Here is a 25,168-nt window from a genome sequence, read left to right as displayed (position 1 = left end):
GAAATTTTAAAACGAAAAACACTATTCTCTACGCCCACATATGCCCTGCCTCTAAGGCCCTCTCCTTGTGGCACTCTCCCTCTCAACTCTACCTGTACATCTCCTCTACACTAGACTAGAGGGGAGTGATGCAAGTCTCAAGCCCCCAATTGCCTTCCAATTTCCCATGGAGTTCTGGAGTGCCTCTCACCCACCCGGTTCCCTATCACTTCCATCTTCCGTCTGGGATCCTCCATGGACTACAAGAATCATGTCAGCCCCTCAATGAGACTTTGATCTTCCTAGCCAAGTAGCTTTAGCTAAGTGATTCTTTGTCACTCACAAGAAGTTGGATGTCTATTAAAATTCTTCATCACCTGAATGAATCAATATTCTCAAATTGGTGGTTTAACTTAATGGATGGGGATCCCTAACCCATCATCATAGATGGGTCCTGTTGCTCGTAGTTGTTGGATAAGGTTGACGTAAGGAGCACTTTTCATTACACATTGAGACTCCAAATTTGTCATGTGGGAGAGATCAATGCACATCTCTCCGAGGCAATGAACAATTATTCTAGAATTCCTAGTTGCAAGGAAGTGTTTTATATCCAGAATACGTTGTATTGATGTAGAGCTTTGCAACAATGATGGAATGCAATCTTAATATAATCCAACAATCATGTGTGTAGCTTGGAAAATTTGACGTCTTCCTTTAGTGGTATAGTTAGATCACCCTCCTTTTTAAATGACATGACATATGCTACAATCGCAGGGTTCATTGGATTCCTATGAAAAGCTAAACCCAATTTCTTCACATAGACTTGAGTTGTGGGGTGGGCTTAAGCTATGGGTGGGCTCACTATAGGCTCGGGAGCATCTTGCTTCTTTGAGCTACCTCCTTTCATCTCAATAGCCTCTTCAGCAGGCCCACTCTCCTTCACTACCTCCATCCCTTCGCTATTTTTTGGGGTGGGCTTCTTGTCCTCGTTTTCTTCCTAGCCCTCAGATCACTCCACAGACCTAACCTTAGGCATATGGAAAAAGAATGGAGTAATGGAGGGAGGGCAGTTCAGGATTGTTACTATTGCGAGGTCCATTTCCATTTCCAAATTCCTCACCCAAGAAATTTAAAAATGGAGCTATGGGGGCAAACAATGGGAGAGAGGACTGAGGGAGGAAAATAAAAAAGAGTATCTTGCTTCATTAAGCGGGAAGCATCGTTCTTCGTGATTGTGGGGGAAGGTGGCTGGCCAAGATTGCCTACATGGTAAGGAAGGAGTAAAGAGAAAGAGTAAACTTTTGCATGCCATGTGGAACAACCTTGGTACGTGGATCTTTGAAAATAAAATATAGAAGAGATTAATGGATGGCATTTGTGTCATCATCAAAATCACATCAAAGACTCCGAAAGAATAGTCCATTGAGGCAATCGTGGGAGGTAGTGTTTGCCAAATTGATATTGTGGATATCCTCTCCATCTTATTTGTGGATCCAAATCCCTCTCCTAGATTTCTCCAAATCCCTATTTTATGTTACTTATCCTAACACCAAGGTTTGTTTTTCAGAGATTTGGGTATATGTGGGCAAGAAATTTGATGAGATCGTGGAAGAGGAAGTAATGATTGCAAGGGAATTAATAAATAAGACGAAATGTATGAGCAAAAACACAATAGAAGCATTCATAGAGGCGCATAAAGTTTTGTTTGAAATTTACATTATTGGTGAAGTTGCAGCCATTGCAGTGGTGAATAATAGAAAAACTAATGTAGTGGTATGAGAAAAGAGTTGTTGAAGGTTTTTGTTGGCAAATACATGAGATCTTGCTCTAAGTTTTACCATAAAATTTGACCACATGGCCAAAATTTATGCTTAGAGTTTGGTAGGGACATCCCAGCCTTAGAGATTTTCATTTGAAAAACATTTGACCACATGATGAGATATCTCCCCCGTCCCTTGCACCCAAATCTCTCTCTCTCTCTCTCTCTCTCTCTCCCCCTACCTACAAAATGGTGCCCACACGTGATGAGATCTCTCTCCCTCCCAAACTCTCTCTCTCTCTCTTTCTCTCTCTCTCTCTCTCTCTCTCTCTCCCCTTCTCTCTTGCAAGATGGTGCCCATACAATCACAACGCCTACATACGATTTGGCCATGTGGCAAAATATTTATGATGCAAGATGGTATCCACACAATCACAAAGCCTAGAGAAGTTTTGAACATGTGGCAAAATCTTTAATAAGGCAAGATGTTGTCAAAAAAATGTGTGCTTCTCGAGGTCAAAGAATTGTGAAAGTCTACGCATGGGAAAACAAAGGTAGATACTTAGACTAGGGTGCATGTAGTTTCTTGATGCTGTGTTTGAGAACTTATAAGCTAGCATTTGGTCAATATCTGTTCACAAGAATTTTATGGCAATCATTGAGTTTCTGGAGCATCATGTAGGGATGAAATTGGATTTTTTCATGGTGTGGAGCTAGGAACAATCCTAGACACATAAAGGAGAAATTATGATTGGGAGTAGAAGCAATGTTCAAGCCTCTAACATTTGCTTGACATTGATGGGATGATATTTGCAAACATGATAGAAGTATCCTCACAGATGATAGTCCATATAAAGGTTGTCTTGGCCTAGTAGGGAATTGCATTTTTTGCATTTTTTTGACAACATTCAATTGTGATCACGAGGAATTAGTTTTTGATAGAAGAGCTACTACACTTCTTGCTCCATCTTGGGGTAGCTGAGGATGTGCGAAGGGTGATGACCTTTGACAAGTATGATCAACAACCTGTGGAATTTAGACACCATTTGTATACCCATTGTATGAATGTAATTCTTGAGTGGAATACGATCAACAGTGAAGGAGACGATGACACTTCTTCAAGCTTTTCTAACATTAGAGACGGTGAGCACAAAAGGGGTGTTATGTACAGTTCCAAAGCCCCATACAATACACAATTTGCATCCATAGATATTTCTCGTACTTATTTAAGTGCCTCAAAAGGTTTCAAAGTTGAAAGTAATTACTCATGACCTGTCTACATGAAAAGACATGAAGGCCATGCGTAGTGTTGAAAAATTGGGATATGACAAATCATTCATTAACAGGTGCTAGTGAAGCTTTATATACTCTCTCTCTCTCTCTCTCTCTCTCTCTCTCTCTCTCTCTCTCTCTCTCTCTATCTATCTATCTATCTGTCTGTCTATATCTCTATCTCTCGTTGCCTCCCTCCCTCCCTCCCTCCCCCCCCCCCCCCCCTCTCTCTCTCTCTCTCTCTCTTTCTCTCCATTATAGTCACATCATGATGTATTTTAAGAGGTTTACAAGATACACACAGTCAAAGAGGAACAAAGCAAATTGACTAAGGGGAGTTACCTATTTCACAAAGGAAAGAAACAAAATGATCTCTATCTATGTATATCTATGTAAGTGATGCAAATGGGTGGTGGATCATTGTGATGGGAAATAAGTCATAGCTTAAAAACATTCTTCAAATATATGAGGCTTATTCTGTAATGCATTTTTTAATTCTCACCATATATTTCCAATCTCAACAATGTTGAGTTGTGTTGGGACTATGCCATTTATTCTTTGAATGTCAAGTATTCCGTATATAATTATGAACCATCTAGACAGATAGAGCAACATAAAAAAGAAAAGGAGAGGTGGGCAAAAGCTACAATGACTTAGCTAGCATAAAAAGATAGGAAGGTGCCGTATTTATGCCACAAAAAGGAGAAATAGTCCCCAATAATGTCATCACATACCTCAACAATTTGACTGCTAGTCTATGTGAGAATATAGGAAGGGAAGCTTTCTCCATATTATTGTATAATTCACATATGAGGGACCTTTAAGAAACTCCTCCTTCTAACCTTGGAACCTCTTCTAAACTCTGGAACCTCTTCTAAACTCTAGAACCTCCTTCTAAACCTTGGAACCTTCTTCTAAACCCTGAACCTCCCTCTAACCGTTAAACTCCTCCTAAACCCTACAATGTGGAAGGGGGAGCACAGGGGAGGGGGGAAGAACTGGGCAAATGGTTTGAGCAGCTTGGTAATCCTCGAGGGTAGGATTAGAAGGTAAGGGAAGAAGCTAGGTGTGAGGGGTTCGTAAGTTTGGGACTGTTGGGTCAGTTGAAAATGGTGAGAGGCATGAGCAAAGAGACGATCGAGGGAATAGATGTTAGGATGGAGCTTGGGAAGGTTAACAGGGTGGTAGTAGCAAGGGTAAGTAAGGTTATGAGGTTGGCAAAGAGAGTAGTTAGATATGGGAAGTTGGATGTGAGATAGGCCCTGTCATCTTCTGACACTTGTTTTTGTTGGTGCGTGTCGAGGATGGCTTGCGTGTTGAAGTAGTAGTGCTTTAGTTAGCTCCTATTTATTGTTGTGTTGAATTGGACTCCATCCAATGTTTCTAGCAACACAGCTCCGATGAGATTCATCTTTCTTACTTGATAGGGTCCTTGACCTAGATACTAGATACTTCAGTTTCCCGTTGTGTACTTTGGCATTGTATAACAAGACCAAGTCACCTTCCTTGATGTCTTTAGCTTTAAGATTTCTGTCAAACCATGCCTTTCTTCTGTGTTTTTCTGTTGTCATGGCATGGTAGGCGACTAGTCTTGTCTCTGTATGCTTCTCCAACTAATAGAGTCCTTCTTTCAAGGATTCATGGTCTCCCATGCATTCCTGTGCTGCTATGCATAGGCTTGGTATTACAAAATTTTAGTGGGACCACAGCTTCAAGGCCGTACACCAATTGAAAATGTGTGTTCCCTGTATTGACCTTGAGTGTGGTTTGGTATGCCCATAAGGTTGCATTTAGTTTTTCTGCCCAATCTGAATGTTGTGATTCTACTACCTTGGTGAGGATAATGCATAATATTTTGTTGGTGGATTCGGCCTGTCCATTCCCTTGGGGGTAGTAGCGTGTGCTTTTTCTATGGATTTCCACCATAAAGCCAGAAAAGAGTTCTTGGATTATCTCATTGTTGACAAAATGTGTGCCTCTATCCGACACAATTTCAATGGGGCATCCGAATCGGGTGATCACATTCTCATATAAGAATCTTGTGCTTCTAGCATCTCCCTTTCTGGCTGCTTTAGCTTCATCCCATTTGGTAAAGTAATCAGTGGTGGCCACAATGATGTAGTGTGCCTGTGTCCCGCCTGTGTTCCCTTTGCTGCTGCTGGATGGATGGGACTCACATAGTCAATCCCCCATTTTTCAAATGGTTTTTGTGCAATAATTGTTGTTAGGGGATTGAAGTCTTTGTTTTATGGTTTAGTAGTCTGTTGGCATACATCACAACCTTTACAAATTCATAGGCATCTACCCACAGTGTTGGCCACCATTAGCCTACGAGGAGGACTTTTCTTGCTGTGGCTTCCCCTTGGAAGTGTCCTCTTGCAATGCCTTCATGGACTTCACTTAGGATTGGCATGATCTCATGAGGCATTACACGTCTTCTTAATACCTAGTCCTTGCCCATCTTGTACAGTTGTCCTGCAATGAGTTGATAGGGTGTAGCCTTTAGAATTAGTTTTCTGACATCTACTGCTTTCATTTCAGCGGGTGGTCTTCCTGCCATTAAGGACCCAATGATATCTCCACACCAATCTAGAACAGCATCGATTTGAAATAGTGTAGCATCTGGAAGTCGTCTTCTACTCCAGTGGCTGCTTCTCCTGACTTGACACGAGACATGTGATCGACAATGTAGTGTTGGGCACCTTTGCAAACCACTATTTTGAAGTTGAATTCTTGAAGCAAGAGGAGCCATCTGGTTATTCTTCCTATTGTACACGGACGATTCACAAGATAAAGTAATGCTTGATGGTCGGTGTAGAAGACAAAATCATTTGCTAGTAGATAATGCCGAAATTTCTTAACACTATACACCATTGCTAGGGCTTCTCTTTCTGTGGTGGTATAGTTGATCTCTGCATCATTGAGTTGTCAACTGGCGAAGTAGAATGGGTAGTCTTTCTTATGTTCACCAAGTTGACAAAGCACACTCCCAATTGCATACTTGGATCCATTAGTATGAACATGAAAATCAATATCCCAATTGGGAGATATAAGGATGGGTGCTATGATTAGGCGCCACTTTAAAAGCTCAAAGGCTTGGTCGCACTCTTCTGCCCATAGGAATTCCACTAATAATATGTAAAGTGGTCTAGCTATCATGGCATACCACAAGATAAATCTTCTGTAAGACCTGTACACCTTTGGAATTTGTAGGAGGACGTAATTCCATGATGATTTTGATTTTGTCCATCTCAATTGCAATCCCATGTTGAGAAACGATGTGTCCCAAAACAACTTCATAGGTGACCATGAACTGGCATTTTGTTGGATTTAGGGAGATGCCATACTCCTTGCATTTGATTAGTACTGCTTCAAGACATTTGAGGTGGTCTTTTTTGTTCGAATGGATGCACAAATCATCCAAGAACACCTGTAAAAACTTATTTAGAAATGACTTGAAAGCTGTGAACATGACTCACTAGAATGTGGCCGAGGCATTACAAAGGCCGAATGGCATGACTCTATATGCAAAAATACCCCATTCTGTAGCAAATGCTATTTTTGATTGGTCTTCAGGAGCAATTTGCACTTTATAGCCATTGAAGCCATCCAAGAAGCTATATATTTCGGAACCTGCCACTTTTTCCAACACTGTTTCTATTAAGGGTAGGGGATAGTGATCCCTAATTGTGGCAGCATTCACATTCTTTAACTTTACACATATTCTAAGCTTCTTATTGCATTTAGGCACAATGACGATGGGTGAAACCCAATCAGTGTGCTCTATCTCGTAGATGAATCCGACATCTAAGAGTTTTTCTAGCTCGTCTCATAAACCATGGTGCCGTACTTAGGATTTGTGTGATAAGGTCTACATACCTTAGGGTGGGTACCTTCCCTTATAGGTATCGTGTGTATTGCCATGTCTGGTGAAATTCCTTTCATCTCTTTGTATGACCATGCTAGGCAGTCACAGTTTTCCATTAGGAGTGCTGAGTTTGGTTTCATCTTCTTGTCAAAGCTGTTTCCCAATGAAAACCAATTTTCTTCCTCCCCTTCAAGGGCGAGGTATATTGTGCGAGTTTTCGCTGGTACATCATAGATTGGAGTTTCTTCAATGCTATCAGTTTCTTGAACTTCAAATTCTCTTAGTGGTCTTGGCATTGCTATTGGGGCATTGCCACTTGTGTAATTCTTGAAGTACTCCAGCACTTCTCAAAGATCGGCCTCTAGTGGTGTTGAACTAGCCTGATATGTGCCATGTGTACTGGGTGGCATAGTTTCATTTACCAATTTGTTAGGCTCTTCTTGACTTTCTTTTTCGAAAGTCTCTTGATCGAGCTTCATTTGCACATGTGGCTTATACTTTCGAAACTTCTTACATTGGGAACTGTGGGGTAACTTTTCCATTGGTAAGGTGTTCCCAAGTAAGGGTTCATTTGGTGTGCATACTCCTCCTAGTCCCTAAGGGGACCATTCAAGAGGTGGTGGTTCTGATTTTGAGGGAGCTGGCTTTGCTAGATATAGATCCACGATCCTTGTTTGGACTTGTTCGAATTCATTGAAGTGTTTGGCCTTGGCTTTTCTGCGATTTCCTCCTATAGCTTTCTTATGGGATCTTCTGCTGTTATTCAACTTTGGAGGTTCAATTTTTGGGAGCTCGACCGCCATTAGGGCATGCAGAATGGCTAAGTCATTATCAAAGATTTGATCTTCAATTTCAGCATTCTCAGCCTCAGTTTCAAGGTCCCACGGAAAATCGGAGTCATCATTGGTATGGGTACCTACTTCAGGTTCATTATCCCAGTCGAGGTCAACCATAAAGAATGGCATCTCTAGATCAATTGGTTCTTCATGTGTGAGTGGAGGATCTACTTGTATCACCTTAGCATCTAGCTGTGAGAAGATGGGGTCTAATGAATGGCAGTTGTCGATGGTTGCCAATGTTTGTATCCAATTATTGACATTGCTTTGTGAATCACACGCTATGGCATGCTGTTGCAGGGGACCTGATTTGCTTGAGATTGTTGTTGAATGTGTGTCATCTAATGCTCTAGGAACAATTAGTTTTATAGCTCCTATCCCCACATTCACCTTGACTATGGTGTCGTGATTCTGGATTGTCAGTCTATCAGTTCCCGCGTCATGGAGGACTGATGCTTCCCGTAACCAAGGACGTCCCAGTAAGATTTGATAGGATTTTTTGGGAAGATCCAAGATTGTGAATTGAAGGGAGAAGTGGACTCCTGCGAGCTTTGTTGACACGCCATTCACTATTCCCAAGGGTTTAGCCGCTGAATCATTGGCAAGGTGTATGTTAAAATTAGCTTTTTGCATTGGTGGGATACCCCATTCATCCTAGAGCTCCTTTGATAGGACATTTACACCTGCTCCACCATCCACTATGGCTTGGACTTCATTATATGCCTTGTGGATCAAAGGCACAGTAATGTTGCATATGTCATCTCTCTCACCCATCCGCACAAGGATATCTTCGATGTCGTTCATAGGTGGAGGGGACTTTGTGAGTTCAATGCATCCTTTGAAACTCTCCCAAAGATTGGGACAATTCCGTAGGAGGATTCCAATGGGAATTGACACAGGGCAACTTAGGATGCTAGAGAGTGCAGCTCCTTCAAGTTGACATGGCGGTACATTATGTTTTGGAGTATGTTGTTGAAACAAAGGCTCGAGTACAGTATCAATACTTTGTGGAGCCAAGTCATGGATTGGAACTTGGGCTTGTCTCTCAGCCTCAAATTGAGCTTGTTCCTTTTGTACCCATTGTTGAAGTGCCTGAAAACGAGCCTTCTCCACCTCTACATTTGGGTATGGAGCTTCTTTTATTTGAGGCTCGGGAGCTAATGTGGATGAGCTTTGCTGCCCATTGCTTGGCGGAGGTGGAGGCACTTGTGCTTTCTTTTTAAGAAGTCTCTTTGGTTAAAATTGGCCTTTTTTTGGGGGGGGAGGGCTTGGTCTTAAGGTTTGGTGTGAATGGACTTTAAGTCTAACTGAGGGGTAGTAACTAACCCAACTCAGTTGACCTAACTGGCCCTATTAGTCTAACTAACCTAACTACCCTAACTGTTTCAATTAAATGTCTAAGAGTTAGTCTAACTAAACCTAACTATGGCTCAAACTAACTACAGTTTGCTAAACTAGCCACAATTAGATGAATTAGATTAACCTAACTTTCTGGTTAGTTTAACTAACTAGCAGTTAAGCTAACCTAACTGTAAGTAACTAACCTACTGTTAACCTAACTAACCTAGGTAAAATCTAATCTAACATAAGTTAAACTAACCTAACTATTGTCAGTTTGATGGTTAGGTTAGGTTAGGTATTTAAAATTAATTATTTAAATAATAAATAATAAAAAAGTAAAAAAATATGGGGGGAAGGGAGCGTCGCGCGGCGGCCATCGAGAGAAAGGGGGGGAGTTTTGGGAGAGGCTGAGCGGGGGGTCGCGAGTGGAAAGGGGGTGGAGGTTGTGGAGGAGGGGAGGCTTAAGAAGGAGGGAGAGGAGGCCCAACAAAGGAGTTGCGGGCGGGGCGAGGCTGATGGCCCTAGCAAGGTGGGGGCACCGTCGCTGGTGGCAAGCTGCACTGCCAATTTTGGCACTACGTGCGCTACAAGCACTGGGGCTGCCTTGCAACCTTAAGGCTTAACTAGGTAGGTAGGGAGACTAGCACTTATGGAGGGAGGGGGGCAGGGAGAGAGGAGAGAGAGAGAGAGAGAGGGGGGGAGGAGAGAGAGAGAGAGAGAGAGAGAGAGACATGCTCAATGCCCCACCCTCCTGATAACCACCAGTGACCCCTCAACTTGGCCATTAAGTGCAGCATCGTTCTTATATATGTTCTTATTCTTCCCTTTTTCCTTGCTTGATTTTTCCTAATGGTAGTGTAGGGTCATCTTGTAAGCTTTTAGTTTGGTATATCCTTTTGAATTTATTTAAAGGACGGTCACAGGTAGCTCTTTCTCCCACCAACAATACTTTGGACAATTAACAAAATGTTTGTGAATCTTGTTGATTTATTCTTCATAATAGGTTCATAATAGTAAAAGGGATGTTCAAATCTAAAAAATGTCTTACTTGACTTGGGAGAGCACCTTGATGTGAATGCCTTATTTGCCATTACTATAAATGATTAATGGTACAGTCTACAAACTACACAAGTTGAGACCATGAGAAGATACAAAAGGATAACAGACATTATACTTTTATAGAGGGTCTTTTGGATTGCCCACTGGTTGTTTCAACGATTTACAGTTCATCGACATGGTGGGTTTGTGGAGGACACTAGGCAACAAATTACACCATCGAGAAGGTCCTTCATGCAAGCTTTACTAGTTGACCTTGTTTAAGACATTGGAGTGAATGAGACATGGTCATTAAGGTGGTGTGGGCTTACAACACCACACATAAAGTTTCCAGAGGCTTACTAGAAAACATAGTGCACCACACTAAAGTAGTCCTATCAATTCGGAGATGGTGATACTGGGATTGCAACTTGCATCATGAGAGCATCACTTGATAGACACTAAGGAAGGAAAAGCTTGTGGTTGGACAAGATTAATTAGACAACATAGCTTGAGTTTGGAAATTGGGAGTGACATTTCAAAGAGGTTGATTCAATCCCCTTGATCATGGATAAACCATACAAGCTGATGAAAGAACAAGCAACAACTCTATTTTAGTTTAGGAGATCTATCCAAGAGCTTTATATATCTGAATTTGACGTAGGCTTGAGAATGCTATGCATCCCAAACCTAGGGGGATATGTAATTGGCAAAAAATGACTAATAATATTGTAATTGTTTGGAACTGTTCATTATGATTTGTAGTGAATAATGTAGAATATGAGGGCACACCATAAATACATTTACATTGTAGGTGAGTGTTATAAAGGTGGGAAAGGAGCTAAGCATATGAGCGGGTGAAGATTTGATTCTTGTGGTTCAACTTGAAGTTAACGATAGCATTTGGTTGTCCTTTTGGGCATAAGGCAAGGAATAGGGCATCCCATGGCCGCCCTTTCAGACACAAGGCATGAAAAAAGGCATCCCATGACCACCATTTTGGACATGAGGCAAGAAATAGGAGCCCATGGTTGTGCTTTTATATAGAATCAATCCAGGGTGAGGCAATGGATTGAGCATGTGCCCTTGATGAATGGCCTTGCTACAATTGCAACTACAATAGGCTACAATAGTAGCTAGCATCACCCAAATTCCCAAAGTTCCTAATTCAAAGGCTTGCAACTGAGGGGAACAATGCATTGGTAGTGGATTTCCACTACGTGAGAATGTGCTCTTCGAGTGATTAGCCCATGGTAGGGTTAGTGCATACAGGACTCGAACTAAAAATTGATAAGGATATCTTATTAGTTTTGTTAGCACTGCCTTCGAGGCAGTGCTCTAGTTACACTTTTGTTAAAAAGTGTCCCACACACTTTGTTGCCAAGTGGCCCCCTTCTATTTTGGTTCTCTATCTCTCTCAAACACACACACTCACTCACACACAATTTCTGTTTTTAAGAACTCTCTCTCTCTCTCTCTCTCTCTCTCTCTCACACACACACACACACACACACAGACTTTGCAAGGGGTTTGCATCGTCCATTCATCTTGACAATCGTTTGCATCTGGCAGAACGGGCGAGAAAAGAAAGTCAAATGAGAAAAAGCAAATGGGTGATTTTCCGAAATATCAAACAATGTGATTATGTAGGAATGGATTGTCAAAAAAAAGACGTACAGGTCATGATTGTATAAGGTATGGAGGCCAATGGAATTTCATGCGAAAGAAACGCAACGTGAAGTTGGAATAAGTCTGGTCCAAAGATGTTGGAGCGTCTCTCGTCACGGTTGCGTCTGCGTTAAGTTTGCATTGCTTTCAGACAGTGTTGTCAATCGATACCCAAACTGCAACTTCACCTTTCGTTCTTTCTTCCTGCTCATCCACACACGCATCCATTACCTCTTCGCATTGCACCTCCTCATGCCCACCACACGGACCTCACGTTGTTCTCATTACCCGCACACGCCACCCTCTCCATACCTGCCTCGCTGCTCTTCCGCTTAGTTCCTCTCCCTCACCATCTATCGCTTACAACAGCTTCTCGGATGTCCTCTCAGCCCACGTACTCCTCCGTTGCTCCCTACAACATAGCTACAGCATTAGCAGAGTCAATATCATTTGGTCTGATGGGCTAATAGCAGCTTCAGTATCTCAGCTTTTCTATCTTCTTTCCACTGCGGCCATGACAGTCCGAGTGCTCTGCCAGCCCCTATCTGTATGAGTTCCGTAATCTGCGTGTTGGTTTCCAATCGTCACCTAGGCAACATTCCAAAGCATGGGATCATCTGCAGAAGAACAGCCTGGACTCGAAGAGCATCGGGATATATCTGCGGCATACGAGCTTTTAACTGAACCAGGTAATGCTCAAATTATCGTTTAAATGCGCAGGCAAAGAAACTTAAGTACAACAAGCGTTCTGAATAGATTCCGATGGAAGCTATCAGTAGAAGCTTATCCCTGGGGATACATCTAGTGAGCCTCCGCTTGTCCTTCGTCGATCGCTTGCACACAGTTCCGTTCTTCTGTTGATTAAACTTGTTTAGTCCACCTTGGCAAGAGACAAACTTTGATCGCACCAATAGTTCATCGCCATATCTCGATGCGAGACTCATGATTACCGCACGTTACCTCTGCCAACCATTTCAACACGATAGTACGTATTCTATGCTCGCTGCGTAGAGCAAGCTTGCCGGTATTTCAGTGAAACGAGTCGAGCAGGCATATGAAGATGTGTTGTTTTTAAAAACCACGGAGAAGATGAGCGTCAAAAGATTTGTAGTCATGGATCAATGCATGATCTGTTCTTAGAGGCAATCGTACAGGCCTTCATTTCTACCTTTAAAAGGCCACAAGGTTTTGTTTATTTCGCCGGGAGTGAGCTTGTAGTTCCTCACAAATCGCGTACAGGTCTCCAGACGAAATGGACTTAAACTCGAACAGTTTCGTAATCATACATTATTATAGAAATTCAATAATTCAAAAAAACTATTAACCCACTAACATTTTAACTTTATTCATCGACCAGACTCACAACCTCCACTTTCTTTTTTTCCAAAGAACAGTTAATGCTTAAAAAACCAATCATACAAATCAGCAATCCGAGTGGCGTTGACCGTGGGACAGGCAAAGGTAGAGAAAATGGCTATCAATTTTCAGAGAACCAGCTCATTCTCTCGGGAATTTCAGAAACTAGGCCCCATAAGCAGGCTCACAGAAACGCGCCCGTCTCTCAACGTCACCTATAATGAAGGGGAGAAAAGGACTAATGTAAGAGTACTCTAGTGCGACTTAGAGGGGATTGTGGAGGGGATGATGGAAGTTCAAGCCCACAACTCATTTGATGCGAGCTCTAATCTTATCTTCTACTCTCCACACTCATACCTTAGACTCTCACTCAGTCTCCACCCTGGCCCCTCCTAGTCCCTCCTAACCCCCTCCCAGCCTGCTGTCGCGCGCAGCATTGGCCTCAAGCTTCTCCAGCATTGCATGTTTGTTCAAAGCCCCCTCGCCTCAACCCACACAGCCACGGGCCTGTTGTGGGGCTGATTCTAGGCCCCGCCTATCTTTTGGGGCCCCCTCATGTAGAGGCGTGGGGCTGTCCACCAGCCCCCACCTACTTCTCTGATCCACCATGTGAAACCTGGACCTATCCCAGCCCCCGTCAAGGCCTGTGTTTCATAGACACTTACTCCTGTGTGCTGCAGCCAACCTAGACCTGCAAAGCATCAAGAAAATCATGACAAGATTAAGAAGGTGCCCACAGGGAGCCTCTCCAACAGTCGCAATTCAGCAGCAAGTCTCTTGGGGTTCTCTCCTACCCACACGGTGACTAGACTGTTCATCAGCCTGCCTGTAGCCCTTGTTGCTACAATGCAATACTGAAAAAAGGAGAGAGTCAAGGTATTTGCTGCTGAAGGCCACCCCTAGCTGCAAACAAACACATAAATGTAAGGAGACATCTATTTTTGCATTTTTGCAAATAACAGGGATAACAGAGATTTTTGCACAATGCCTACATGAGGATGCGTGGAAGACATTTGGGGGAAGTAAGCATTGGAAAATGCTATGGCAGCTTACTCAACAAGGGCACCTCTTCTAGGAGAGTGGGAATGGACAGATACAGGGCACCAAGAGAAGAGTCTCCCCTTCTTTTGTTATACTGTAAAAGGAAATTTAGATCGTTCTAGAGGCTGGAGGCCCTCCAGAGCCCCTCATTGGGAGAACTTTCATGTTTTTGCCGACCTCCAGAGTACTCTCTGGAGGAGACTCTAGAAATCCCTCAAAAATAAAAAAATCACTCGTTTCTTTTGGCTGTCTATTCATGGAGGGATTGCAGCTATCTTGTTGAGGTCCAGGTTTGGGGCAGATTCTATTTGTCCTCATTACAGGTCTACTAAGGAGTCATTCATCATTGGGACTACAGACAGGCGAGGGTTATTTGGAAGGGGATTGCTAGGATCTTCAGTACTTTTGCTCCTTCCCGGTTCTATGACCTGGGTCTTAGTGGCTTGGCCCTCCCTTTCGAGCCCTCAGGTCTTCTTTGAGAGGCAGGATTCTTCTTTGGCTATCTTGGTTCGATGACCTTAGTTGAGTATCGCTCTCTGGATGACCTTCCCTTCGCCCCCTTCAGATGGGTGCATGATCATGTTGATACCTCTTGGGAGATACTAACAAGTATTGCAGAATGAAGGGGCTCTTCTCAGAGTCTATAGCAGGACCGAGGTGGCACTTTTAGCCCCCTCCCTGGTTTCTTTCCAATTCGTACCGAGATTTTCTGTTCGTCTGTTTTGGGTGACTTTTTTGTTCATGCCATGCATGATGTATTTCCACTTTGAGCTAGCTCTTGTGGGCTTTTTTCATACTTAATAGAAGTCTCTTTCATGAATTAAAAAACAACAGGGATACCTCACAAAGCCACATTCGATACCCTTGCCAGTCTCAACAAGATAGGCCTAGTCTTGATTGTTAAAATTGACAGTTTGGAGGCCACAAATGTAGCCCTGCTGGCTGAGAAAGTGCATGTGGACAAGACATTGGCTGAAGTGGAGGAAAAATGCAGGAAGAATGGAGAAAAGAGAAAGCCAAGAGAGAAGAATGGGAGAAGGAAAAAGCCGGGTGGAAATTTGTAAACACCAAACTCCAAGACAAGGTACATTGGGAACTGAATTGTAGCAATTGAAAGACATGAAAATTACTCCAAAGGGGACCTTCAAAGCCATGGAAGACCTCAAAATAGAAAATGTTCTCAAGTAAGAGATGGCAGCTATGCAGGCCACCATGCAGGGAAAGCACGCTGAATTCCTGCAACAGCTCATCAAGAGGAAGGAGGGGATGCTTGAATGGACAGAAGTGGTGAAAAAGGGTCTAGCAGCCCCTAAGAAAGAGTTTATCTCTAAGGTACTGGACGAAGGAAGTGAGTCTAGAGGTTTGGTAGCTTCCATCCAATCCTTGCTGTCAAAGGCATCCTTGTGACACAGTGGCTGTTCATTGCAAGCTGTAGCAATCAATGTAACCTCCACTAAGTGTTCTTGCACTTGACGAGAGGCTGTTGTGCAGCCAGACAAAGGACCAGCTTGTTTGCTGTCCCTTAATGTATCTGGCAGCCATCTAGGACTGGTTTCTTTTGCCTTATAACAGCCCTCTCTTCAGTCATCACTTGATCTATAGTAGCCTGATCAATGAGGGGGTATTCGGGCGCTAGAAATCAGAATCTTTTTGTGGCTGTACATCACCTGCCAATGGCATAGTTGGAGCCTCATGGACTCATCAAAGTCTGAAGCAGACTTGAACAAGGGTAGCAATGTATCAAAGACCTCGAAAGCCATAATAATTGGCTGTTTTTGACAGTCCCACAATGGCATAATAGACATTTCAGCAAAGAGAACATCTCTATTGGTAAAAATCTTCTTTGAGCTTGGCTGGTATAACCAATGCCCTTTGCTTTTTGAACTGTATACAATGAAGATGCATTCAAGTGCCTTTCCTTGCACCCTAATTGACATGGAACATGTGGATACGCAAGGCATCCAAACACTCTCACCACCATGAGGGTTCACTTGTTTTCCCCATGGAGGAGCGTGGTTGACTACCTCATGGAATCTCCTGCCTTCATTTCACACATTACTGATTTCTCCGTCTCATCACCAGCTCCAGGAGCAGATCACATGCATTTATTTTTTCATATTTCCACACCACTACCCACATCACACAATACGGCATCACTTAACACACTCTACTACCAGGACATACTTTTTTTTTTTGTAATATCCAGTGCATATATTTATATGATCATAAATTTACATGATGGGAGGTTTCCAAAATAAAGAGCATCCCAAAGTTCAGAAGCATAAAAAGAAAAGCTGTATGCAAGAAGCATCCATATCACCCTCATGGTAGGCATCATATAAGGATTGCCGCAATGAGGCTCGGAAAGATTCATATGACTTGTGAATCTGCCGACCCAAGTATGCCAAATTATGCTCACTCCAAATTGTCCAAAGAGCCCAATATCGCACCCAAGAGAGAAATAGTGAGTATTGAGACAAGGATCTGCCAAAGAGCCAAAAATGTTTTCCAAATCTGTGACTCGGGAAACGGATCCAAAGATAATCTGAAATTCTCCTGAGGAGGATCTTAGTAGACGGGCAGTGCCAAAGCAAATGAATAACAGTCTCTGAAGGAGCCTGACATTTTAAGCATGTGGATGGTGCAATGCGACGTTTAGCAAGTGTGACCCCCACTGACAATGTACCTGTCATACATCTCCAAAGAAAAAGTCTTTGTTTCAATCCATAATATCCTGAGATTCTTCCGCCACCATGAGAGGGGCTTCCTTATATGCCACAGAGAATTAGCATATTGCTGAATCCATGGAGCAGGATGAAGAAGCCTATAGGCTTTGATGGAGGTTAAGGTAGGAAGAGGAACAGGATGAGTGCAGGTAGCAGAGGGTTGCAATTGCCAATCCATAAGCCTGTCGGTGTCAGCCACAGAAGGAACAGGTAGAAAAGGATGTAATAAATCAGCAATTTTATTCCATATAGACCTATGATGCATTCCCAATGCATAAAAAAGTGGCCTGAGGAAATGATAAGACATATACCCTGATCATCTACCACATTATGTATGTATCTAATTTCCAATTTCATGAGATTGTAGGCCCGAACAGGTTCCTATAAAGCTAGCGGAATTGCAAAAATGGCACTCCGATGAATACTTTCTTTCCTCATTGAGTTTGTCCCCGAGCAATTATCAGGAGCCCATTTGACCTTAAAAAGTACTTGTTTCCAGTCAAGTATCAGAGCAGCAGAGAAAGGACAGCCAGGTATCTTTCCTACAAATCTGCCAATGACAACCTCCCAATGATCAGTAGTCCAATGACCATAAGCACAAGTCCTCGTGTTGACACACATGGATGCTAGCATACAAGTCCATGGCTGTTGTTGGCAGAAAAAAGTATGCAACATAGTCGTCTTCCTTGCAAGCATATGATATCTTATATTGAGGACATTAAGTCCACCATGCATCCTAGGAGAGCACACCATTTCCATCTTCATCAGTCTCAATGCTTTCACATCAGTTTTTGTCCTCCATAACATCTCCATAGCTTGAGACATAAAGGCTGAAATATCCCTGGAGGACCAATGTATCAAAGGCAAATAGAACTCGACATAGGACATTACAATGGACTGTACTATTCTAAGCCTGACATGAAGAGGCCAAGTAGAAATCTTCCAGTATTCCAGTTTGTGTTGAAGCCTTTGGAAGATCCATTTTAGCTGCTGCTTCCTGGTGATATGCCATCCTATGGGATATCCCAAATGCCTGACTACATCTTTGGAATGCACCACCTGACCTGGCCAAAGAATAGAATGCCAATCACATTGTGTCAGGGGAAGTAATTTAGATTTGTCAAAATTGACATGCAATCCGGCTGCCAAACCATACGATGAAAGAGTGGTCATAAGCATGTGAACTTCCGGGGGAGAATTTTGTGGCATAAAGAAGGAATCATCAGCATATGCTTGTGCCAAAAAAGATGCAGCCCCAGGGATTTGAAGACCAGTCATTTGTCCTGTGTTTGTAAGATGATCTAGATACATCAAAAGGGGATGTGTTGCAATGGCATAGAAGAGAACACTAAGAGGGCAGCCCTGTCTAACTGATCGACCCAATGTCCATGATCGAGACAGATGACACCCAAGAATGCACTGAGAAGTAGAGTCAGAATAAAGCCAGTAAACTGCATTTGCTATCTTGAGACCAAAGCCTAACTTTGTCATAAGTCAGGATGGCAAATGGAAGTTCAACTGAAGTATGGGACCAAAGGGTTGCCCAGTTGGAGCTTCGTATTCACGACTATGCTGAGAAGCTTGATTTTGGAATGACTAAGCTTGCTCATGCAGATATAGCCCTGGGTAAGGCGTGGCATTCCAGGAAGAATCCAGCCATTGATTGGAAAAAGCACGTATATCAATTCAAGATGAATGATGTGCTTTATGTCTTACGAGGTGAGAAAGATGTACCTCAGGGACCGTTGGCTTCCGTGATGGAGATCCGAAAAGCTCAAGAAGAGTTTTATTCCTTTGTACAGCATCGATAGAGCCGATTGATGATTCTTCGACTAGCACTGATGTTGCACAAAGTGGTGAAATAGCCAAGCTGGCTGATCTTATAGCAGAGGAGTTCTCTGACTGTTTTAGGGATGAGCTACCTTATGGATCACCTCCAAAGCGGAATGTTCAGCATAAGATCGAACTAATCCCGGGGGCAAAACCTGTAAATAGACCTCCCTATTGAATGAGTTTTACTGAAGAAGCGGAGGTGCGAAGGCAATTGGAAGAATACCTCAAGTAGGGACAGATTCAACCAAGTTTCTCACCTTTTGCTTCGCCAGTGATATTAAAGAAGAAAAAGGATGATACATTTTGCCTCTGTATAGATTACAGAGCATTGAATAATATCACTGTTAAGCACAGGTATCCGATGGCTCGGATTGATGATTTGCTAGATGCATTACATGGAGCCGTGATTTTCAGCAAGATAGATCTTAAGTGTGGAAGATAGATCTTAAGTGTGGCTACCATCAGATCCGGAGAGCCGAGGATGTGCATAAAACTGCTTTTAGAAGCAGGTTTGGTCATTATGCGTTTTTGGTAATGCCCTTCGGACTTACCAATGCTCCAGCTACATTCGTCATGCTTATGAACGATTTACTACGTCTGTATATCGGAAAGTTTATATTACATTTTATTGACGATATTCTGGTATTCAGTAAAAGTATTACTGAGCATCGTAACACTTAAGAATAGTATTCAATACTTTGAGGAAAGCCAGTCTTTATGTAAATAAAAAGAAAAATATACTGTGTATGGTTAGACTTGAATATTTAGGATTCATAATTACTCCAGAGGGGGTAGAAATGGATCCAAAGAAAGTAGCTGCGATACTAACTTGGCCAATCCCTCAGAGTCTGACCGCTTTGCGATCATTCTTGGGATTTGTCCAATTTTATAGAAGGCATATCAAAGGATATTCCGAAATAGTATCGCCATTGACTGATTTGACCTCAGATAAAGTACCTTTTATATGGAGACAGAATCAACAAGAAAGTTTTAACACCATAAAACAAGCTGTGGTCACAGGACCAGTGTTAAAAATAGTTGATCCCCAGAAACCGTTGTTCTTGGAAACCGATGCAAGTGGCATTGCGGTAGGAGCAGTTCTCCTTCAAAAGGGAAGGCCAGTAGCCTTTGAAAGCTAGAAGCTTTCTCCCTCTCAGCGATGGCAAGGTTGTAGTACCTAGTCAGAATGATCTTAGGCAGAGAGTCATTCGACAATACCATGATAGCCCATGTGCGGAACATCTAGGAGTCGAGAAGACATGATCTCGTGAAGCGGGATTTCTTTTGGCCAAAGATGAAAAAGCATATTCATGAATATGTGACACGGTGTTTTTCGTGTCAGGTAAGCAAGGCTGAGCGGGTAAAGCCACTCGGATTTTTACAGCCCTTGGAGATACCACTAAGTAAGTGGGAGAGCATTTCCATGGACTTTATTGTGGCGCTACCTACGACACAAGGTGGATATGATTCTATCCTTGTGGTGGTTGATCGTCTAACCAAGATGGCTCACTTCATTCCGATTAGAGAGTCTGTTAGTGTCCCGCAAGTGGCGGATTTGTTTATTAGACAAATATTTCGTCTGCATGGATTGCCTAGATCCATAGTGCCAGATTTACCGGTCATTTTTGGACAGCGGTATTTAAGACACTAAGGACTGAGTTGGGAATGAGTAGTGGCGATCATCTTGAAACGGATGGTCAGACGGAGAGAGTCAATCAGATTTTAGAGGATATGCCCAGGGCATATGTGTCATTGAGGCAACATACATGGGACAAGTGGTTGCCATTGTTAGAGTTTGCCTACAATGATAGAAAACATTCCTCTATGGAGTTTAGCTCGTTTGAATTGAATTATGGCTATAGACCAGCAAATCCAACTACGGTTGGAATACCTCAGAGAGTACCTAGTGCCGCAAACTTTGTGGTTCAGATGCGGGAGATGCTAGCACTTGCAAGAGCTAATATCCGCCAAGCTATGGATAGAGCCAAGGCGTATGCGGATGAAACCGGTCTATAAGAGAATTTAAGGAAGGAGAAAAAGTTTTTTTCAGAGTTCCTTTGCACTCGAAGTCGTTAACTTCAGGAGAGTATGCTAAATTATCACCTCGATATTGTGGGCCGTGGTTAATTCTAAAGAGAATAGGCAAGGTAGCCTATAAATTAGAATTGCCACAGGGTTGCAAGGTGCACCCAGTGTTTCATGTTTCTCGTTTAAAATTTTTTTTGCATACTGGTGACTCACTAATCGAAGGTGTGGTCAAGAGATAGAGGATAATGAAAGACGCAAACAAGAATCCTGGACCGAGAAACAATGCAAGTGCGCAATCGGAAGATACCCACGGTGTTGGTTGCATGGCATGGTCAGCCTCTATCAGAAGCTACCTGGGAATCCGTATACCAGTTGCGGAGAGTGTTCCCAGACTTTATCATCGAGGACGCTGATGTCTGAAGAGGGAAGGAATGTTACGCTCTAGCCAAGGTAGCATGATCTCGGAAGAATCAGTCGACATTTCCCTTAAGGATCTACGTTTGTAATATATTTATTTGTGCTTCATGTAAATGATCGGGAGGGAATTAATGTCAAGGTCCTAGGTGAGGGCTGATAGCACCAGACTAGGTGGATCTAAGGCTAAGGGCCTAATGCAAGCAATGTGCCTAGGGGCAAAGGAAATCAAATGTATCCCAAGAGAGGGGTGAAAAGATGCATTAGGAAAGGCCCTATGATGGTGACATGTGGCATCTAGATCCATCTAGGGAGATGGGGCTGTTGAGGTAAGTAAGAGAGAGAAGATGAGCTTCACGTATGGATTCTGATCGAGGATTTCGACTTCTCTGTGTGTTCTTACGCTTCAATAGGAATAGGCTGGGTGGAATTTAGATGGTGCTACTCCCGTGATCTACAATAGTGCGTAGGAAGTACGTAATATCAGTTGATCCATGCGCCCTTCACCTCTTGGTTCGGTACCCTGCACTAGCTAGTATGACGCGAGTGTAAGGCTTTACTCCCCGACTCCGTCTTGAAACCAAGCGTCATCTTCCAAGAGAGGAGAGACGATACGTGAGTATCGTCGTCTGGTTCGCCAGAGGAAGCAAGCCTTCGTTTGCCGGATTGAAGAGGAGTTAACATTTTGTTCAATAACAACTCTAAAGAATTCTGGCGGAGGTTCCTTAAATGGAGAGCCCCATCCCCCCTCATAGACACCACAATCTAGCACTCCTATTCATGCACGTTGTATGATGTCCCTAACCAACCAACACCGACCTCTCACATATATCACCTCCCACTTCATGCATGCTTTTCACAGTTGTTGGTATCAAACACGTACCTAAAAAGCCTCACAATGGCTGAGCAAAAGATCATGAGGACCTACACACTGAGTTGATTGCCTATGGGATAGATACCGTGGCCCCGATCCTAGCAAAGCCCCTCAATGAAGCAGTTCTGTCAGACTTGACCTTGCATCCAGAGTAGTGGTTGTGAGCCAGGTATTATTGGCTATTGCTTGGTTCATTTGCTCTTGTTGGGGGGTTGTATATCTCAGCTCATGAGACTTGTCAGGAACTTTCTTTGGAGTGGGTTAAATGGCACCTCAGATGTTGTAGCCAGGATGGCTTGGGAGACCCTCATTCTCTCCACAAGGGAAGGTCTCAATATTATCGATCCGAATTTGCAATGTATGGCCTTGCTCTACAAATTTGTAGTGAGAGGATTGATGCCTGGACAGGAGCCTTGGAAAGATTTTTTCCTACGCAGCATTCAATCTTGTACACCTTCTCACGGGGGAGATTGGATGGACAGATCGAGATGGATTTTTACTTCAGCCCATCTTAGATCTCCCTCTTCCCCTCTTATGGCTTCCATTCTAAATGCTTGGGGCAGCATCAGAGATACTCTTCGGAGTGTTACACCCTCCTCTCGCAAAGAAATAGACAGGCAGCCAGTTATGTGGAATGAATCCATATTGAATGAGCATGGCAGATCACCAAGAGTGTCACATTATATGCAGTGGTCTAGCTGGGAGAGGGGACCTGCTTTCACTGTAGGTGCCTGGAAGGCTTTTAGACAACTTCCAGAGGATCAGAGACTCTTATCAGTTGGCCACCTAAGAGGGAGTGCATTCAAGATGCAGTAGATAGAGGCAGCCATACTAGCAGAGTGGATAGATACAGATGACATGCCAATCACAGAGTCCACTTGGTTGGGAGCTTTCATGGAGACGGGTGTTCCCTTACAGGTCATTCCCTTGCGGGATGCACATGAGGAGACCCTTGCATTTGATGTTCAGTTGGGAGGCAAACTTCTTAGATCTTCATATGATATTCTTTTGGAGGTTGCCTTCCATCCTATTAGGATTGCAAGTTACATGGAGTGGGGCACGGACTCACAGTGGTATCTTGATCCTGACCCTGTTCTCCTGGCACTTGGATCTTGGAGACTGTGGTTATATGGTGGTTCTTCCGTATTAGCAGACATGCAAATTTCACCTTGTGAAGTTTTTGTCCAAGTTGCAGCATGCTGGTATTGCGATAATTCTTTCTATCTTCAAAACGGTGCGTTGCCCTATCAGCTAGATTTAGATGCTCGTTTAGACTTCACAAGTAGTTGTAGCTTGAATGAAGAGATTTTGGACTACTTTTTGATTAGCCTTCTCCTTTAGTGCTAGCCTTCGTCATGGCTGAGTCTGCCCTTCACCTCTGGAGTACCGACGGAAACTCACTACGAAGACTTTGTATAAATTGATGCTCAAGTATGTGTGGGTGTGTGGATTTGTATGTGCGAGAGCATATTTTTATACTATGGTCTACCCCCACTGTTGGGCGATGATGGCGTTAGTGGGGATGTCATAGTAGCTAGTCCCTGCTATGCATGATGGAGTTTATGGTTTTCAATCTTATGAGTGACTATTGTGAGATTGAAACTGCACTATGTTGTGTTTTTAGAGGATGAGTTTGGGAATGTTCCTGGATTCATCTAGGTATATATGGTGGTTCTCCCATCAGGTGCTTCCTAGGGGAGTGGGAATGGATTGATCAAGGGCACTGAGAGAAGAGCATCCCCTTCTTTCATTACACATTCAGAAATGCCTAGAGATTTCAGCTTAGCAGTAGAGGTTGGAGGCCCTCCAGAGCTCCTCATTGGGATAGTTTTCATATTTCTGCAGAGGTGCAAAAAATCTTTTGGAGGAGACTTTGGAAATCCCTCAGAAATAGAAAGATCACTCTCTTCTTTTGGCTTTCTATTCATGGAGGGATTGTAGTGAACCTGTGGAGATCCAGGTTCGGGGCTGACCCTACTTATCCTTGATGCCACGCAGCAGTTGAGTTAGTTCAGCATTTCCTTTAGGATTGCAGACAGGTGAGGATGATCTGGAAGGGTGTTGCGAGGATTCTTTGCGTGTTTCATAAAACACCCTTCTTCATGACCTGGGGATCAGTGGCATGGTTATCTCTTACTGGCCCTTAGGTGTTTTTCCAGGGACACGACTAAGACTCATCCTTCATTATACGACAACACGTCATGCTCTCTCTAGGATGTTCCTTTCACTCCTTTCAGAGCTGCTCATGCCTCGGTAGATACAGCTTGGGAGATTCTGGCTAGCATTGCAGCTTGGTACATTTGGAGGGCCAAATGTACGGAGGTGATGGAGGGTTCACAAGTTCACCCTTCCCAGTCTATGCCCAGTATATGGACTGATACTATGCACACGCTAAGTGCTATCTGGGCGAGCATGCAAGGATCCTCGAGAGCAGCTACAGCCAGGACAGATTTTTTCCAGAGTTTGGAGAGGATCTCCGTTCTTCTCTGAGTCTTCTTCAGGGTTGAGGTGGCATTTTCAGCCTCCACCTTGGACTTTTGTTAGCTCTTTTTGAGCGTTTTTTCTTTCATGCATGACATGACGTACTCCCTCATTTGAGCTTTCTCTTGCAGCTTTCATTCATACTTAATGAAGTAATCTTTTTGCAAAAAATAAAAATAAAAATCACATGCTTTCACAAGATAGGAGATCCCATGAATCCTGAAACCACAGGACCACTATGGTTGGACATGTTATGTCCAAGATCTATGCATCAATACTCGACATAGAGGTTAGCATGGCCGTAGAGCATCGGGGTTTTAGAGCCAAGGGGCAGGCAGGCCTCCAAGTAGATCACGGGACCATGGACCATATACTCACACTCAGGGGGGTCATCGAGGAGGCTAGGGTACAGAGACAGAGGGCGGATTGTTGCCTTGTGGATTTCCGCAAGGCTTGTGACACGATGCCAAGAGCCCGACTCATCAGACACTTAAGAGGAGTTGGGATACAATTAGGAGATCATCTGGGTACGGACTGGTGCAGGATGGACAGAAGAGCAGAGACGCTTAGCAGCTTTCATTCATGAGGATGTACGGCATAGGGAGCAGTTGCTCAGATCACGTAATGGAGATCACGGCACACATGTAGAGGCTGCTC

The 25,168-nt window shown here is 43.3% G+C and overlaps 1 protein-coding gene across 1 annotated transcript in view; it reads left to right on the top strand.

Moving 5' to 3' along the window:
* The first annotated feature begins 12,165 nt into the window (after positions 1–12,165).
* The window catches only part of LOC147890609 (oligopeptide transporter 4-like), a 59,408-nt gene continuing 46,405 nt past the window's right edge, over positions 12,166–25,168 (top strand). The window contains exon 1 of the mRNA XM_087390412.1: positions 12,166–12,447. Coding sequence (XP_087246538.1) covers positions 12,366–12,447 — 82 coding nt within the window. The 5' untranslated portion in view covers positions 12,166–12,365. The remainder of the gene's footprint in view (positions 12,448–25,168) is intronic.

This window comes from Dipteris shenzhenensis, chromosome 19 (genome assembly GCF_047967505.1).
Source record: "Dipteris shenzhenensis isolate YYH24624 ecotype China chromosome 19, Dip_SZ_1.0, whole genome shotgun sequence".
Classification (NCBI taxonomy): Eukaryota; Viridiplantae; Streptophyta; class Polypodiopsida; order Gleicheniales; family Dipteridaceae; genus Dipteris; species Dipteris shenzhenensis.
Note: the sequence above shows the minus strand (reverse complement) of the source record. Positions and strands in the feature narration are given on the sequence as shown.